The sequence below is a fragment of the Protopterus annectens genome, chromosome 2.part1 (assembly GCF_019279795.1).
Source record: "Protopterus annectens isolate FY-2018-M chromosome 2.part1, PAN1.0, whole genome shotgun sequence".
Lineage (NCBI taxonomy): Eukaryota > Metazoa > Chordata > Ceratodontiformes > Protopteridae > Protopterus > Protopterus annectens.
In genome coordinates, this window is record NC_056729.1 from 629,824,126 (window position 1) to 629,841,125 (window position 17,000).

The following is a 17,000-nucleotide window of genomic DNA, read 5'->3' on the forward strand; positions in this document are numbered from 1 at the left end:
TTTACAACCCCCCATACTTCCCTCCACACTGATTATGCTAGGCACATGTAGTATCTTTTCATTTTGCATTTGCAAAATAACTCTAGATTCCCATCCCCCAGTTCATAAACCTCTGTTGTCATAAATCTTTGTAATGTTCATTACATCTGTGCACACAGTTTTTAAATAGTCTCTTAGAATGTCTTTTTCTACCTCTGTACAAAATTGTATATTCATTATCTTCTTTGTCTGTCTATTGAATGCCTGTATGACATATAAGTTCCAAGGATTATCATTTATTTTTTTTTATATTGTTCTAAAAATTTCTCCATATACTGTGCTGCTTCAGAAAAATGTCACAAAAATGAGTCTTTATTAAAGCAAATAAATGCTGTTACCTCTCTGGGTTCGATACCCAGTCGTGAGATAACATTATCCCATGTCACATACCTATCCAGTTCTTTTTCCATCTAGCTCCTTACTCTTACACAGTGTTTCCTTTTCACTTCCATTTTCTTTTCATCTTTTTTTTCTCCCTCTCTTACAGTTTGTGCATATGATATTTTTCTTATCTCTCCTTATTTCTTGTACTTCCTCTTCTTGCATTCTTTCCATTGTTTGCTCCACAACACTGCCTTTTCACTTTCTGGTTCACTTTGTATGATTAAGTCTATCAGATGCACATCCCACAACCACCCTGAGTGGAGGGCTGTAACAATGCATTCCACCTGCGATTTTCCTTTACCCTCGAACAATGTTTGCTGAAATAATATCTCTATGTCCTGTGTAGATTTGCACTCCTCCTCTTGTATTCCTTCCTGTACCATTATACCCCCCCCCCAAATTCTTCTTCTGCTGCTCTATTTTTGTGACATCCTTCTCTGTAAATAAAACTTTCTTGTCAAGGCCCAATTTCCCTCACCATCACCTCATATTCCTTCTGTCTGTTTCCACTATCCTCCATACTGTTCCTTGCCTCTCTGAGCCACCTTTGAGCCTGTATCAGAAACAGGAAGTTCCCCGATGCCCTGGCCAAATTTTCCCTAGTTGTATAAATGCCACCTTGGGTCACCCCCTGAAAAGAGGCTACTAGCCTTGTGGTACTAACCTGGTCAACAAAGGATAAATAAAATAAATATCATAAAATGACATTACCTGTAAAATGGACCTGATTATAAATCTCTACACTAAATAAGATAAATTAACTAAAAAAAAATTAAATTAACATAGCTGTACAAAGCCCACATTACATTGCTAAAATAGTACAACAAATTTACCTGCTGCTAGTAAGAAATTCTACCAATTTGCCTAAGAACTAAAACCACCCACAATAAAATCCATTCCTAGAAATGCTACATATTCTACCTAAAGCCATATTCATTACAGCATCCGAATGAAATGCATCTGAAAGCAGCAATCCAAACTAAAATGATAAAAAAGTGGAATATGTTGGGCTCTCTGTGAGAGAGAAATTAAAGTTCCTGTATTGTGGCATTAGGAGGTACCTTTTGGCTTGTGGTTTCACTAGTCGTTATTAAACTGGTCTTAGGGAATGAGTTTTGTGGTGAAAAAATGAGCCACAAACCAAGTTCCCTAAATCAAGATATTCAATGTGTCACAAAAACAATAAATATATGTACTCAGTGTAGCCATTTTTATTTTTTATTTATTTTCTTTTTAGGGTTAGAATACAATTTCTCAGTGACTTTTATCAGATACTCTAATGTTGAAGTCCCTGATGAACAAGTTTTTTTCAAGTTTCCAGAAGTTTTTGTGAAAGTATTTCGCAAGAGTTTTTTTTTTTTTTACTGTGATTCTGAGGTACTTTTTAATCCTTTTGTTAGAAGTTTCAGTCAAAACAACTTTGATACCTTTTAGAAGTGCATTGAGAACATTTTTAGGACTTGCTATATACTTTATTTATGTTGTAGTTAGTCTGTTTTAGTTTAGATGTTTTGTCATTTGCTTTACATGTTTTTTAAACTGAATATGAATGACTTGATGGTCATTCTTGTGTATTTTCTATGTAATTTGTGAAGCTGCATTTTTCTTTTACATTTAAATGACTTGGATAGGGCGGCCACAGTGGTGCAGTGGTTAGCGTTGCCACCTCACAGCAAGAGGTTCTCTGGTTCGATCCTCAGCTGGGGTGCCTTCTGTGCAGAGTCTGCATGTCCTCCCTGTGGTCGCGTGGGTTTCCTCTGGGTGCTCCAGTTTCCTCCCACATCCCAAAGACATGCTGTAGGTGGATTGGACACTCTAAATTGGCCCTAGGAGTGAGTGTGTGTGTGCCTTCTGTGGAAGGTTGGGCTGGCAACTCGACACCATAAAACTCCACTGCCAATCATGAGTGGACAGGTGATCCGCTGTGGTGACCTTTGGGAAAAAGCCAAAAGAAGAAGAATTTAAATGACTTGGATATGCACTCCATGTTTTATTTTATTATTTTTATTTTACTTTTTTTTAAAAAAGTAAGTATATAACTGGGTTTATGGACTTTGTGTGTGCAGTATGTGGAATTTTCCTTTAGATATTAGAAATGTAGCATTTTTGCAGGAATTTTAATAGAGCTGATGATATGGACGATAAGTCAAATATGTAGATAAACTGATGAAGAAGATACACTAGAGATGTAAATAAACTTTTGATGATGAGCCATAAGTTTAGATAAAATGAAATAAAAATAATCTCCAGACAAAGTTCCAGATATATATTTTTATTACAGTTTTATCTGGAGGCTGCCATTAGGATCCATTAGGATGCATTTACATATGAGAGTGTGTACATACTTCTGTGGGTACAGCTTTAGAACACTGGTGTAGGCATATTTCTCTATATTACAGATGTCTGGAGTTTACAAAGTCAGTGTTATAGGTCAATAAGGCACAAGGGTGCAGGTGGGGGAGAACTCTAAGGCACAAGGGGGCAGGTGTGAGAGTACCCAAGTATCAGGATTTCTTTAACATTTCAGATGAGGATGGAGAGATTCTTGAAACAGGATCACTGTACATACATCACAACTGCGATGGGAACAGTCAGGGGTTTATGACAGACATTAGCACTATGTTAACATTTCAGTTTGAGGGGGAAAAAAAAGATGTGAGTGGCATTCTAACACTTTTTGAGTTTCCAGTAATTTTCCATGGGGGAGGGAGGTGGGAAGAGGGTTACTTTTACATTGCAATGTTGTCTGTTATCAGTGAGAAGAGAGTGAGGAAGTCTTTAATTAATTATATGGCTACCACAGACACGATGTGGAGGAAGTGGGGGGGGGGGTCACAAGTGCATTCTGTAGAGACTGAGTACAAATGACAAAAGGTAGAGAAAGGAAGTGGGGTGTACTACTGTGGAAATGTGATAAAATGATAAGGGGTTACTTGTTTGTACTGTTATTCTGGACACACCAATGAAGGGGATAAAAGGAAAGGAAAGAGTGTGGTTTCTTATCTACACTAATATTGGGAGTATGGCAGAGGGTGGAGAGAGGTGAGATTTACTTCATTAAATTGCTATCAGACACCAAGGAAAATAAAGGGGGAGGAGTTACTTAAACTACTGCTGTGGACACTGGACTAGGAAGCAAGGAGTAAGGTGGGTTTTACCATGGTGTACTGGTATCAGGGATATGGCAAGAGTGAAGGAAGAGAAATGAGATATATGGACTTACACTGCTGCTGGGATGTGCAGAACAATAGGGAAGGACAGGGGAAATTTACTTACACTGATACTAGGGACAAGGCAACAAGATGAGGAAATTGTTTTTTACATACATGTACTGTCACTAGGAGAATGATAATAGGGGCAGTGGAAGGGAACTTTGTATCCCTATATTACAACCAGTGACAAGTAGAATAGCTGGAAAAAGCTGACCATAAACACATATATGATGTGTAATAAAACCTGAAGAGGATGGTGGGAATTACCTTTACAATGGAGACTTGCTTGGCAGGGGAATCTGTGTATTGCTTTCTCAGCACCACACTGGAATAGCCTTGCCATGTGTCACATGTGGCATAGGAAGGTGGAGGAATCCGTGGAAATTTGTGCTCTGTGAACAGATCAGATTATTTATCTATTCAGGATTTATTCCTTTAGCACTATCCAGCCCATTTCCTGGAAGGTCCAAACTGCAGAGTGCTAGGTAAACTACACAAAAAATGTATTATTAATGAATCGCAGCCTCTGTCTTTCATGTTGCTGTAATGAACAAAAAGGAAGACAAGAAAAAGTAGTGACAAACGATGTAAACAAACCTAATCTAAAAAGACAAGCAAATTAATGTACAAGTTGCTTTCTGTGGTGTATTTAACACCTCACTTTATAACAGTATTTTTCTGCCTCACCTGACAGGTTCTAGATTGGGCTGCTGGGGCCTTGTTTTCTATTAGTTTAGTCAGTCTCCTTTATCATGGCCATGCAGACTGATTCTAGTATTACCTCACTGCATCACTGGGAAGGGTCATCATCCTAACAGGACATTGCTACTTTATCCCAGTGTTTGTGTAGTGCACAAAAAAAAAGGCTGGCACAGACGTTGCAGAGATTCTACAGTAGATAGTGAACTGTCAGTTGCCATACTATTAGGGTGACACTAATACCCATTTTCCCCTTTAGGGACTTGACTGTGCAATACCTCTGGCACAACAGTCTTTCACTTTCCGACATTACTGCAACATCTCTGACCTCCTCCTTTTAAGAATAAAAACATTCCTTCACTTTTAGACATTACTGCAACATCTCTGACTTTCTTATTCAAAGTATAAAAACATCCCTTCACTTTCATACATTATTGAAACATCTCTGACCTTCTTCTTCCAAGAATAAAAACATTCCTTCACTTTCAGACATTACTGTAACATCTCCGACCTTCTTCCAAGCATAAAAACATCCCTTCACTTACAGACATTATTGCAACATCTCCAGCCTTCTTCTTTCAAGAATAAAAACATTCCTTTACTTCCAGACACTACTACAACATCTCCAACCTTCTTCTTTAAAGAATAACACAATACAGTTCAGTCCTACCACTTCTGCAGCTTATTTTGCCACATAGAAAGCTGAAATTATACTCAACTCTTTCTTATCTCATCTATTGAATGGTGGTCAGTTCAGAACCACTGCAAAAGCATTACAGACAGATACCTTACATATGCTGTGGTGGGAAGGATCCCATTTAATTTTAAATGTAATTGTTTGTCCAGTTCTGTCAAAGGCACCAGCTGGGGAATGTTACGTGTGTAGCACTATGAAGATAAAGAGTGAAGTGGGTACATAAGTAAAAGACAGGGGGCACAGTGCTGAGGTGAAATGAAGATCACAGGGAGACTACAGCACAGAATAAAGATACAGCGTGGAATGTAAAACAGCAGAAAGCAGCAATCTGGATCTTACTACAGGTAATAATACCATAAAATACAGAAGCTTATTTACCCGTCAATATTCTATCTGTTAATATTGCATCCCTTCTAATATTCACAGTACATTATTTAATAGAACTGTAATAAAAAATAATGCCATACTCTATACAAATAATGCAAATATTTAAAATGTAAAAACTGAAATAGGATCTGGTGTTGAATCATACTTAAATATGACAGGGATGAACTCACTCCACCACAACTACATTTCTGTTCCATAAATGTCGGGCTCCTTAGTAGGATAGATTACCTATCTAGTTTTTTGCAGTCACCCACAACATTAACAGCAGTATAAATTTTTTTATGACTAATACAAATAGCATCTTATCAAACAAAGGAATTCCATCGGTGTCAAAGCTACTGTTAGCACATCAGTGGAAGCCAGCAATTGGCCACAGCTAAAGCACCTATTGCTTTGTACCTTCTTTCCCCAGTGAAGATTTCCCATTGATATATTGGTCACATTACTAATGTAAACAGCCTCACATTAAAATGTAAATATCTTTTCTGCTGCAAACTAGAATGCTGGACTGATTAAAAATAAAACTGAATATTCATACATCTGGGATATGTCAATTAGGTGACTGTGTGATTCCTCTCCATCTTGCCGTAGCACCTCTTGGAACTGCTCCATGGTCTCTTTCAGGTTTGCATCCAGTTTAAACATTATCCAAAACTCTGTAATCCAGAATCTAAAGTAAAGAAAAACACAGTCAGGAGGTTTTCACTTTTACAGAAAGCAAAAGTTCATGACTGCCCAGACTTCACTGAGAATTACTGGTAAAGTGATATTTATTTTTGGGGCACAAGTGCATAATGACACTGAATCATTTTGTTGTTGCTCTAGAAGAGCTCTAAAATTTTTCCCTAAAACCTCCAGGTATTCCTGGTTGTGTTTTATGCCTTCTAACAACAACAACAATAAAAAAATGGAATTCATGTTACTTAACTTACTTAGTATATTAATGATCTTTTGTTTCCAGTTTTTGCATAAATTTTTGCACCAAGATTCTGAACAACAGTCATTCAGTGTAGATTTATCTTCTCCATTCTGAATGTATTGTGGACGATTAACCTATGGAGAACATTCTCCTCTGACCCAAAATATAGCGTTAAGTGCTGACAAAGGAATGCAACACTATCTATCATGTAAATCACAGAAAACTAGGGTACCAGATAAATCAATGTATTTTGGCCTCTCCCGTTAGGGGCCGCCACAGAGGATCACCAGTCTGCAATGGGATTTTTACAGTGTCGAGGTGCCAGCCCAGCACCTAACCTTCACACACACACACACACACACACACACACACACACACACACACACGCACACACACACGCACACACACACACACACACACACACACACACACACACACACACACACACACACACACACACACAGAACCCTACTGCAATTCTTTAAAACTCACTTGACTACAGGAAGGACATGCAGACTCCAGGCAGAAGGTGCTCCAGTCGAGAACTGAACTAAAGAAGCTCTTGTTGTGAAGCAACAATTCTAACCACTGCACCACCACGGCCAACTCAAAACTAGGATACCAGATAACGACTGAATATATGCAAACATATGCCCTTCTAGTATGCCAATGCAAGAAAACAGCTGTTCTTGCAATGTGTCCAGGCTGTTCTTAAAAATATCTAAACTACTGCTTGCTTTAATGTAATTTGCTAGTCTATTTCATGCATCAGCTGCTCTTTCCAAGAGGTAACTAGTACACTTCTTATTTCTACTGAATCTTCTACGTAGGTTATCTGATGATTCTCTACTACTTTTTGATAACCAAAATGTAGAACGTAAAGGAGTCACCACGAAAAACAATCTCCGTTATAAACAATGCAAAATGTTTAATAGACTAAAACACAATGAATAAAATTGCAATAAATAAGCGCTTTCGCATAGCGGAGCTATGCTTCCTCAGATAATTACAATTCAAACCTAGTAGCCGCTTATTTAAATAAGACAGAAATAGTTTAAAATCATACATTTAGGCGGGAATATTAAGCAATCAGGCAATTAAGCCCGTAACCGGGGTTACCGGTAAACTAATTATAAAGGCTCAAACATCAATTCTTCAAACAGTATGTAAAAAATGAATAATGACTTCACGTGTCATAAAACATAAAACTTTTTTAAAAGAAATTTCCAAATACGATGCGTGTATCACATAACATAACAAAAACTGTTCAAACGCATCTAAAACACATCTGAGACATCTCAAGCACAAACATAAAACGTTACTGTAATACTCATCGGACCATCAACTCATGTCTAAAACAGAATGTTTCTAGACTGAAATATGGAGATGCACTCCCAAGGAGATCTCTCATAAAATTGCACACAGCGGTTCTACTGGCCCCACTCTACTCACAGTTATGTTTACTAACATAATCCCGGGACTCGTTATTGAACACTAGCGTGTCTCAAAAAATTGGGAACTTGTAATCCAAAATAGTTTACACACAGCGGATCATCTTCCTGCAACTCTATGAAATGGTTATACAGCTCTCAAGTCATTTAAGCCTCATCAAGAGGTCTCTCAACATATGGGAACAATGGAGCTAATATTAACATCCAACTGGTTGAATCAACTAGTCAGACAAAGAGATTGTTGGTTCGTATAATGATAGAGATAAAAACCACTCACATGGTGAGTGAACTGCTAATGTAGAATGAAGCAAAATAAAAGTAACCTACTAAACAGTGAGACTGTTTCTCAGGGAACCAGTCTCTGAACGTCAATCATAACAGAAAAGAGCAAAAAGTCTCTAAGCTGCAGCTCGTGAAGCATATTATTGCACAAGCGACAACAAGCCGTAACGGCTCATCTCTGCTCTCTATTAAGGAATCGAATACAACTCACCATACCATCATAAGAAAATAATATCCTCAGACTAACTTCAATGCCGACACTCAAGCAGCAAAGAACTAAAGAACAACAAAGGTTCGTGTGAAACCAAAAGTTACCGGATGTGACGTGGGAAGTAAACATGTCAACCTGCAACTGCTATGTATAGCAGGTAGAGCACAATTTTCCAGCACAGTTGAAACAATATACAACACAGAGATTATAAAAAATAGGTCCTACTGTTGTTTTAAGAGGTATGAAATACACAACCAATGTACAAGGACTATGTATAGAAATCCATCACACCAACTACTCACTGCTACTAAAAGGCATACCAATAAATAACTATGAAAAATAACACAACATAACTCCGAATGAATGTGGAGTGTACGTACACAGCATGAAGTGCATCGCAGCACGACCTCATAGGGCAAACAGCAACACAAGAGTGTCGTGCATATTATCAATCCATTCTTAAGGAGAAGTGATGTGGGACATGTATATACAATATAAAGCTCTAAAATATCTATAAAAGAGCAATCTAATATTGCAGCAAGCAACAACATGTCCTAAACAAGGACTCAAAAAACTCAAAAAACTACCCAACAATTCCTGGAGCCATGGAAAGTACACCCTCTGGCTAACCAGCCATAAGTAACTGGGTAGAATGAGATGTATAAGATGAAAAAGAAGAAAGAAGTAAAAAAGAAGAAAAAGAAAAAGGGAAAAGAAAAAAAATGTATAATGACTCAAAATAATATATTCACACTGGAGCTATTACCGTCCTCTCAATATGAAATGAAATGGATCTCACCCAATATTAAACACACTTATAGTGAGCCCTTTCATAGGTCAACATCAACCTAGAAAGTGTATCATGTCAAACCATCTTAAGATGTTGGGACCAAAACACTATAGCAGTGTAACTTTTATTCAATTCACCAATGTAGAAGATGTCAGTGTTATAGAAATGAACATAATAAAAGTAAAAAAACAGAATACCTGACATGAATAATGATTCAGACATACATCCTGGTGGCTGATCAAAAATCCCTCATAAAGGTCTGCTATTCAGGATGGGTTTTAGGGATAGCCATTGGTTTAAACCTGGGGCAAACTGAGCTCTCAACACAAGTATCCATTTGAGCTCTAAACATGCTAGGTCATTTACCACATCTCCTCCTCTTGGATTCTCTCTAAGCACTTGCAACACCTTAAACGTAAAATAATGGGAGTCATGATCAATGATATGTTTTGCCAGTGCATTTTGATCATTTCTTTTCCTGATATCATAGAGATGGTTATATAACCTGTCTCTAAGTCTCCTTTTTGTAAGTCCCACGTAAAACGCAGGGCAACATGCACACGTGGCCAAATAGACCAAGTTTGTGGTATTACAATTGTGGAAATATTTTGGATGGAACACATATAAACCTTGAGGATGTTCAAAGGACTGTTCCTTTGAGATGTGGGAACACATATGGCATCTCCCACAAGGAAAAGTGCCTACCCTGTCAGATGTCAAACACTTACTAAAATGACTGAATTTATCTATACATAGTATCTGTTTGAGATTACTGCTGTTCCTGTAGCTGAAAGTCGGACGGCTACCAGCTAACTGTGCAGTGTTTGAATCCATACTTAAGATGTTCCAGTTCTTCCTAATTATGTTCTGGATATTGAACACATCGCTCGTATATTTAAGTGTGAAAGATACAGTAGCTGAATCAGCATATCTTTTCTTACTTCTGCGTAGTGCTCCATGTGAACTATGTACAGAGGTGTGCATAATGGTAGATGTACCTGATACTCTCTTTCTACATTCTCCTAGCAGTTTATTGTTATAACCTCTGTTTTTAAAGAGTTGCTCTAGAAAGGTTACTTCCTTTAGGTAGTCAACCTCATCAGTACATATCCTAGATAGTCTGTTCAATTGGCTGGTTACAATGCCTGAGAAAGTGTGTCTAGGATGCATACTTTCAAATCTTAGAAGAGAATTCTTCCAAGTGGGTTTCCTAAACAATGTTGTAGCAATATTACCACCTATATTGAGCTTTAGGGTTAGATCTAAAAAATTAACCTCTGAACTCGAGGTTTCAACAGTAAACTTAAGAAAAGAGCTCATGGATTCTACTTCTCTAATGAAGTTGACACACTCACTATGACTACCTTCCCATACGAAAAGTACATCGTCCACAAACCTCTTATAGAGTCTAACATTACTGAACTGATTGTGCTTGAATAAATGGTTACTCTCCCATTGAAAAACAACAAGGTTCGCATAGCTGTTTGCGCAGGGGGTGCCCATGGCAACCCCCCACTTCTGTAAATAGAAGTTATCTTTAAACAGAAAAACATTATTGTTAAGTACTAACTCAAGCAAGTAATTGATCAGTATCTGTCTATTTTTTGTATATTGTGACCTACAGTGTAACAATTCACTAATGGATTGTTGTCCCTGATCATTGGGTATACTCGTAAAGAGACTAACAACATCCATAGTTACCAAGAGATATTTAGATACATCTCCATCTAATTTGAAGTCCTTTAAAGACTCTATCAATTGGTAAGAATCTGATAGTATACTGGGAATGTCATTCACAAGCGGTCTCAACATGCACTCTAAAAAAGAGGATATGGTGTAAGTGCACCAACGTTCACTCGCCACTATTGGTCTCATAGGTACAGGAATAGTGTTTTTGTGGATCTTGGGCAAACCTTTAATGACTGGTAATGTAGGATATTCAACCATAAGATATTCATATAGTTCACAACTGATTTGCCCACACAGTAAAAGGTCATACAAGTCTTCTTGTATTCTTTTCACTAGGCTATCCACAAAGGTCTTAGATACTACGGAATAGGTATTGGTATCCGCTAACATATCTAACATAGTGGTATCATACTCAGCAGTGTTGAGAACAACTACTGCCCCACCTTTGTCTGCAGGTTTAATGGTTAAAGCAGGATTAGTTCTCAGTTCTCTAAGTGATTGCTGTTCTAGTTTTGTTAGGTTGAAAAATTTACATCTTTTCTGCTTTTTAGTGAAATAATCATATATATCCTTCTCACACATCTTACAGAAGCATTCCACATCATGTGGGATAGGAGGCATATAATTGCTCTTACGTTTAAAGAACTGTGTAACAGCTTCAGTTCTAACAGCAGAATTATCCTTAAAAAACAATTTTAAAGCCAAACTGCGGCAAAATAACCTGAGATCTACTAAAGTCTCATTCAGGCTGCTAAGCTGAGAGGGTATAAAATTTAAACCCTTATTAAGCAGTGAAACTGCAGAATCAGATAACAAAATGTCAGAAAGGTTACAGACTAAAACACTCAGTTCCTCTGCTTCCTTGACTGGCCGTATCTTTCCTCTGACCCTTTCCTCTTGCGGGGCCCTCTGCTGTTGGAGCGGCCTCTCCATGTTGTCTGTTGTTTGACAGGAAAAGGTAAAAAAAGATTTGACGTATTAGCTGTATCTTTTGGCCTGGCTCCAGGAGCCTTATGGGCTTTATCCGCTTGTTGATTAGGAAGGGGTGTATGGCTAACAAGATTCCCACTCACAGGACAAATATCAAGTGCTGGCGTGGTAGGGGTAGCATTAGGTTGAGAGCTACCATTAGAGACAAGATGTATAGCTTCAGCTTCTGCTGTGGTGGAGTGTATAGAGGTAGTTCGTGGGGCCATCCCATTGTTAGACCCAGCTGAAGCACGAGTGGTTCTGGGCCAGACAAATATCTGACCATTAGCAAAGTCATTAGAGTCTCTGAGGAGTTTTCTCTGTTTCACTTGCCTGAGTCTCTCACTAAATAAATGTACTTGAGAACGTATGTTGTCTAGCCTCTGCTGGAAATATGAAGTATTATATAGATCATTAAAATGACGTTGCTGTGAGTCAATTTTACTTCTAAGTTCCGTCTCCAACGGAGCAAAATAGTCCAGTAACAGTCTGATGTAACTGAAGCCTAAACCTATATTAAGGTCTTGCCATTTCCGTAAAAGCGTTGGGTGGCTGTCCCCATACGTCGGCATGCAAAATACTCGCATGCCACGAGGTATGATTTTAAAATGAAGGCATGCCTCAAGGTGTAGGCGCTGCCAGGCATACCTCTGTAATTTGAAAAGGTCATCTTGAAAAGTTCTGCTTAAAACATTAAACTCTGACAGTACCTCATTATTGCTAGTAGCATTCACCGGAGCAGGCTGATTGGAAATATCCAGAGTCAATAAAGGGTTGGTATCTCTATGTAGTAGTGATTCCCAAGCCGGTAGCATAACCTCCCTCGTCTCTGGTCTGAAGTCCAATTCAATGTCAACCGAATCCATGTGTAAAACCAGGAACAGCACACAAAGGCAAGACAAAAAAATAGCTAAACTGTTGCCTGGATCTCAAAGACTCCCTTCGACAAAACAGCCAAAGTAACCAAAATGTAGAACGTAAAGGAGTCACCACGAAAAACAATCTCCGTTATAAACAATGCAAAATGTTTAATAGACTAAAACACAATGAATAAAATTGCAATAAATAAGCGCTTTCGCATAGCGGAGCTATGCTTCCTCAGATAATTACAATTCAAACCTAGTAGCCGCTTATTTAAATAAGACAGAAATAGTTTAAAATCATACATACTTTTTGATAACCCCAAACATTCCCAGAGGTAGTTGTCTCTAAATGCCCTAAATACCCAAAATAAGGTCTCCTCTTTAATATTAATATGAGACACTGTACAACTTTACATATTTTAGTCTTTCTTAATAATTAAAATTATGTATGTATATAATATATATACACATATATATATATATATATATATATATATATATATATATATATATGTATACATTGTGTGTGTATGTCTGTATGTGTGAGTATACATATATATATGGGTCCCCTTCAGATGATCGTAGTTTTAAAACTTTAAATTTCATATGGCCGAGACCATGTGATCAAAGTTTTAAAACTTCAAACATTCTGAATGGAGATCTCCATACAGCGCAGAACTGGAAATTTTCCCTTTTCCTCACTGTAGTGTGATCTTGGAGTTGGTATATTTAAATAGCAGGGGATGTGGGGAGTGTAGGGTGGGCTTGCCCCCCTGCAAAGACATCCTGGAAAATTATTTTGTTTTGTTTTTGTTTTTCTTTTAGGTGTTCGAAGTTTTGAAACTTCGATCATATGGTCTCGACCATATGAAATTCAAAGTTTTAAAACTTTGATTATCTGAAGTATACCCGTATATATATATATATATATATATATATATATATATATATATAGATAAATATAGATATATAGATATATATAGATAAATATATAGATATATATATATATATATAGATATAGATATAGACACACACAGGCACACACACACACACACACACACACACACACACACACACACACACACACACACACACACACACATATATGCACACTGGATATAGAAAGTGTACACACTCCTGTTAAAATGCCAGGTTTTTGTGGTATAAACAATGAGACCACAAGAAATCATTTCAAAACTTTTCCCACTTTTAATGTGACATATAACCTGTACAATCCAATTGAAAAACAAACAACTCTGTTAGGGGAAAAATGTACAATAAGCTGGTTGCATAAGTGTGCACACCCTTAAACTAATACTTTATTGAAATACCTTTTGATTTAATTACAGCATTCAGTCTTCTTGGGTACGAGTCTATCAGCATGGTCACCTTGACTTGGCAATATTTGTCCACTCTTCCCTGCAAAAGTGCTCCATATCTGTCAGATTGTGAGGGCATATCTTGGACATTGTGCATAGTCCTCTTCAGGTCACCCCCACAGATTTTCTATTGGATTTAGGTTTCAGCTCTGGCTGGGCCATTCCAAAACTTTAATTTTCTTCTGGTGAAGCCATTCTTTTGTTGATTTGGATGTACGCTTGAGGTCATTGTAGTGTTGAAAGGTGAAATTCCTCTTCATCTTCATCTTTCTAGCAGACGCCTGAAAGTTTTGGACCAAAAGTGACTGGTATTTGGAAATGTTCACAATTCCCGCCACCTTGGCTAAAGCCCCAGTTCCAGCTGAAGAAAAGCAACCCCAAAGCATGATACTGCCCACCACCATGCTTCACTGTGGGGATGGTGTTCTTTTGATGATGCAATGAAATTGGAACCTGTGCACTGAGAGAGAGCCTTACAAGACTATCTGCAAATATATAGAGCTGAGTATATTTGTCTGTATTATTCTGTATTATAGAGCTAAATTGTTGCTTAGATATCTGTTGTCTTACTGTTCTGGAAATATACAGAGATCAGTATATATTTTTCTGGTTTTATAATTTGTACTGTGATTCCTCACATCTCTGTTGAAACTGTCTCCCTCCCCCTCTGTTCTTGGTTGTAGTTTAAATTTGGTGGCTTTTGCAGTGCCCGCCCCACTGTAGATTTGATCTAGGACACTCTCCCAGTCCTATCTTTTTACTGCATTCTACCTAATAAACCCTTTCTGCACTTGCTTTTAGTCCTTTTTAATTTAATTACATTTTTTCAAACTGTGTGTGGACTAATGTTGCTACATACTCAAGTGTGCCAGCTTGCACTGCATGTGAATTGTTTTTACTACTGTTTTTGCTACTTTTCTGAAAAAAAAAAATTGTAAGCCTGTTTCTTACTTTTCCTGTAATTAGCCTGTTTCCTACCTTTCCTGTAATTAGTGTTCCAGATACAGATTTACTGTATCCAGGACTGTTTGTAAGCTTCTGAGCCCCCCAAGCCTTTCTATGTTGGAGGGAAGCCTTCTAGCTTATCAGTGGGAGTGGTAAGCATTAGGTAACCTGTCTACCACATAAGGAGTGGTTCTGGCCCAGAATTTGTAGTTATTGGCCATTTGGGTGGTCTTCCATCTCTCTCAGCTTTCTGATTTGAAGGCCTGCATTTGCACTTGTTTCTGTCCTGTAACTCCTGGGCCCATCTCAAAAAAAAAAAAAAAAAAAAAAATGTATCTGCTTTTATTGTATTTGTGTTTCTTCCTACTTTATTTTGCTTTTGCGTCGTCTTAATAGTACTCAATTGTATTTATTACTACTTGGTGTAACTCATTCTAAGCCTTTTAGTTTAATCACTTGGGCTTCAAACCAGTTGTTTTACATTAAGAAGGTTTGTGGTCTGCACTGTAGTGGCAGAACAGGTAGCTTACATCCTTCTAAGTTGGGAACTGCTGATTGAGGGCTCAGTGTCTGTTATTCTAAAGTGTATTAATTCTGGTTTAAGCACTTGGGCTTCAGGCCAGTTATTTTACATTAAGAGGGTTCGTGGTCTGCACTCTTGTGGGAGGAAAGGCTGGACTCTGCCCTTCTGAGCTGGGAATTTCTGGTTAAAGGCTTATAGTGCCTGCATATTTGAACTGCTTCTTACTGAAATTGGTACACCTTGTTTGCTGTAGCATAGACTAGATCCAGGCCTGCTGAATCAAGCTTTGTTTGTATGCTTGTTGTTTGTTTGCTTGTTATTTCCCTGAAACGCTAATTCCACCTAAAACGCGGCTTTTCAGCGCTTCTGTGGATCCCTAGTGATATCTGCATTGCTTACTGTACTTATTTCCTTGTTTCACTTGAAAGAAATTTACTGTTTGTCGTTTTTGCATTTAAGTTACCTGTAACACATTGCATTTAAGTTACCTGGCACTTGCTCACTAAAGCAATTATATAAGTCAGCACTAAAAAATTAAAAGCACTACACCCTCACAAACTCCCCTTGAGTACCTTATTCCCCCCGGCCCTTTTTTTCAATTATAAAGGAATTCTCAATACTATTCTAGCATGTCCAAAGGTCAGTTGTCAGTCTCCTCTCCGGTCCAGCTGGTAATCTGGGAATCTCGAGGCAATGTTACAACTGCCTCATGTACACAGACAACCCTCTACTCCTCCCAACAAATTCCAACACATGTGAGAGATGCAACCATATAGCCAAACTGGAGGTTACGCTCTCTCAACTTAGTACTGGCATAACCAGTCAGGAGGAGAAGGAAACCACACTCACTACAATTCCAGTCTCACATAGACCTACCACGACAGCAAACCAAACACATAAACACACAAAAACATACTCGGAGGCTCTAAATAAAAATCTGCCTAAGCAGCAGAGACCTCCAAAGCAGACACCCAAGCAACCGCTACCCCAAAACAAAACATGTGCAACACATAGCTCACAAAGCCAGTGTGCCGAACAGTCACAGCCCTTAAGGCTAAACAACACACCTGATACATTTGTAATTGGTGACTCTATCGTCAGGCACACGGATGTCCTGCTCACCAGGCTGAACAAGGAGAAGGTCATGGTGAGCTGCCTGTCGGGCGCTAGGATCCGCCACATAACGCAAGCACTCAGGTCACTCCAAGGCAAATACAAATATGACTCGGTCATTGTCCATGCTGGTGTGAATGATCTGAGACGTACCTCCCTGGACTACATGAAAAGAGACATAGAGGAGCTCTCTGAGCATGTAGACCAGGGCGGTATGACCATGACCTTGAGTAGCATCTTACCCTCACCAAGAATGATGCCACAATATGAAGACAAGATGATCAGTTTCAACAATTGGCTTAAGTATTGGTGTCATTCAAAGGGGATCCATTGCCTGTCAGCCTGGGATGACATGCTCGACAAGCCACGATGCTTCGCTAGGGACAGCTTGCACCTGTCATCCCTGGGCTTTCGGATATTGGCAAAGGCTCTTGCTTCCCCCATAGTG

At 38.4% G+C, this 17,000-nt stretch overlaps 1 protein-coding gene across 2 annotated transcripts in view; it reads right to left on the minus strand.

The window, feature by feature from the left end:
- LOC122794170 (RAS guanyl-releasing protein 1-like) overlaps positions 1-17,000 on the minus strand; it is a 463,558-nt gene that overhangs the window by 430,460 nt on the left and 16,098 nt on the right. For both annotated transcript variants that reach the window (XM_044062374.1, XM_044062373.1), the window contains exon 2: positions 5,957-6,088. In XM_044062374.1, coding sequence (XP_043918309.1) covers positions 5,957-6,088 — 132 coding nt within the window. The remainder of the gene's footprint in view (positions 1-5,956; positions 6,089-17,000) is intronic.